At 43.7% G+C, this 2,872-nt stretch overlaps 1 protein-coding gene across 1 annotated transcript; it reads left to right on the top strand.

Moving 5' to 3' along the window:
- The first annotated feature begins 281 nt into the window (after nucleotides 1-281).
- On the top strand, nucleotides 282-1,103 carry LOC133039252 (uncharacterized). The gene has a single exon (XM_061118101.1). The coding sequence runs from the start codon at nucleotides 282-284 to the stop codon at nucleotides 1,101-1,103; it is 822 nt and encodes a 273-aa protein (XP_060974084.1).
- The last annotated feature ends 1,769 nt before the right edge of the window (nucleotides 1,104-2,872 follow it).

Here is a 2,872-nt window from a genome sequence, read left to right as displayed (position 1 = left end):
ATTTGATTAATAAATATTTGTATGGGGTAAATAGTTGAGTTAGGGTTTAAGGCAATAAGTGTGTAAGTGTGGTATTGGTGCTTAACTCGCTGGGGTTGTTGATTACATGGGTACTAGTAATGGACCCTCCGCAATCATCTAGACCATGGGGCGAGCAAGTAGAGCCTGGGGCTGCCCAAACCAATCCACTGGCACCGCCTCCACCTCCGTAGGATTCGGGGGATAATGCGGGGGTTGGTAATGCTAATCCTCCTGCTGAATAGCAGCAGATGTTTAAAGAAATGCGAAGTGTCATACTTCGTCAAGAAGAAGAGTTGCGACGATTAAGGCAACCGGCACTGGCTGCCCCTGTTGATCAAGTGTTACCACCAACACCTATGCCAGTGGTGGGTAACCAGGGGTTTGTTATGCCGCATAGGGACTCGGTATTTGAGCGGTTCGTGAAGCTGCAACCTCTGACTTTTCTGGGAGGTTTTGATATAATTAAGGCCGAGCAGTGGATGAGCACTATTACCCGTATCTTGGATAATATGGGAGTGACGGGAACTGAAAGAGTGAACTGTGCAGCCTTCATGTTACCAGATCATGCCCGCGTCTGGTGGGATATCGTGGGCCAAACCCGGGATGTCAGTATAATGACCTGGGAAGAATTTAAAAGTTTGTTTGAGGAAAAGTTTTACTACATCGCTGTGAGAAGTTCACACATGGAAGACTTTGTGAAGCTTACTCAGGGAAAGATGTCAGTGGCCGAATACACCCTGGAATTTGACCGGTTATCTAAGTTTGCTGGTGATCTGGTACCCACAGATTTCACTAGGAAACAGAAATATGTGAGAGGATTGAATGCCACAATCAGTCGGGACTTGAAGATTACCACGTCACATGACGCTTTGTATAAGAAAGTGGTAGAGCTAGCCTTGATTGCTAAGGAGGCTGAGAACCATGTAGCAAAAGAGCAGACTGCAAAGGATGCCGCCACGGCATCGAATCCTCCTGCTAGTGGTAATTTCAGTAAGGGGACCGATAGTGGCAACCCTGATCACAAATGGAAGGCTGAGGCTTCCGGAACATCAGGGAGTATTAGAAAGCTTCAGGGAAATTGAGGTGGCTGTCAAGGTAAATGATCCTCTTTCAAATTATATGTAGAATATTCAAAATGCAATATTGCCATTAGGGTGAATCATGAGCCAAGGTTGCATATTATATTTGATATGGATTATATGAATCGGATGTTCTAGGATTACCTAATCAGATGTGTGATCGTGTTAGTCGATGACATCTTGGTGAATTCTGGTTATCTTGTGTCTCTTTCTTGGGGCACGTAGTAGATAAAGATGGGATCATGGTGGATCCGGCTAAAATTGAAGCTGTTCGGGACTGGCCAACACCAAAATCAGTTACTGAAGTTAGGAGCTTTCTGGGATTAGCTGGGTATTATTGCCCGTTTGTTGAGGGTTTTTCAAAGATTGCTGTACCCTTAACGGGGCTGACCCGAAAGAACCTGAAGTTTGTTTGGACAGATCAGTGTGAGAAAAGTTTCTTAGAGTTAAAGTAATGCTTGATTATCGCTCCTGTACTAACTCTTCCTTCAGATAAGGAAAAGTTTGTGGTATTTTGTGATGCCTCGAGACAGGGTCTCGGCTGTGTGCTTATGCAGGCTGGGAGGGTAATAGCTTATGCTTCTCGGCAGTTAAAAGAGTACGAGGAGAGGTACCCTACTCACGATTTAGAACTCACAGCAGTGGTATTTGCGCTAAATATTTGGCGGCATTACCTTTATGGCGAGAAATGTGAGATATACACTGATCATAAAAGTCTGAAATACTTCTTTACCCAGAAAGACCTGAATATGAGACAGAGGCGTTGGCTAGAGTTGGTGAAGGATTATGATTGTGAAATCCTTTATCATCCTGGTAAGGCCAACGTGGTTGCTGATGCCTTAAGTAGAAAGGGTTAGAGTCAGTTGAGTACTTTGAAGCAAATCTCTCAACAGTTAGCAAATGAAATGACTCGAGCTCAGATTGAGTTGGTTGTAGGGCAATTGGCTAATATTACTCTGCAATCCACTCTTCTAGAGAGAATTAAAGAAGCACAAAAGCAAGATTCGGAATTGATAAAAACCCAAGCTAGGGTTTTGGCTGGGAAAGCTAGTGATTTTTCAGTGGATGAAACGGGAATGTTGAGATTTGGGAATCGAGTTTGTGTGCCTATGGATGAGAACATCAAGAAAGAGATCATGGATGAGTCTCACACGACTCCTTATTCAGTTCATCCAAGGTCGAGAAAGATGTACCAAGACCTGAAAACCATGTTTTGGTGGCCAGGCATGAAGAATGACATTGCTGAGTATGTTGCAAGATGTCTTACCTGTCAGCAAGTTAAGGCTGAGCATCAGAAACCTGCAGGGTTACTGCAGCCACTGAACATACCAGAGTGGAAATGGGAAGATATTGCTATGGACTTTGTGGTAGGTATGCCTAGAACCACGGGACAATTTGACTCTCTGTGGGTCATAGTGGACAGGTTTACAAAGTCTGCTCACTTCTTACCTGTTCGGACAAATTTCTCCATTGACCAGTATGCTGAGTTATATGTCAGAGAAATTGTTCGTCTTCATGGTGTCCCAAAGTACATTATTTCAGATAGATATCTGAAGTTTACATCAAGATCTGGGAGAATCTACATCGAGCTATGGGTACTGAGTTAAAGTTCAGCACGGCATTTCATCCTCAGACGGAGGGGCAATTTGAGAGGACTATACAGATATTAAAAGACATGTTACGGGCATGTGTGCTTGACTTTGAGGGATCATGGGTAAAGTACTTTCCCCTGATCGAGTTCTCTTATAATAACAGCTATCAAGCAACAATTG

The sequence above is a fragment of the Cannabis sativa genome, chromosome 6 (assembly GCF_029168945.1).
Source record: "Cannabis sativa cultivar Pink pepper isolate KNU-18-1 chromosome 6, ASM2916894v1, whole genome shotgun sequence".
Lineage (NCBI taxonomy): Eukaryota > Viridiplantae > Streptophyta > Magnoliopsida > Rosales > Cannabaceae > Cannabis > Cannabis sativa.
The sequence above is the reverse complement of the archived record's forward strand: the minus strand, read 5'-3'. Positions and strand labels throughout refer to the sequence as shown.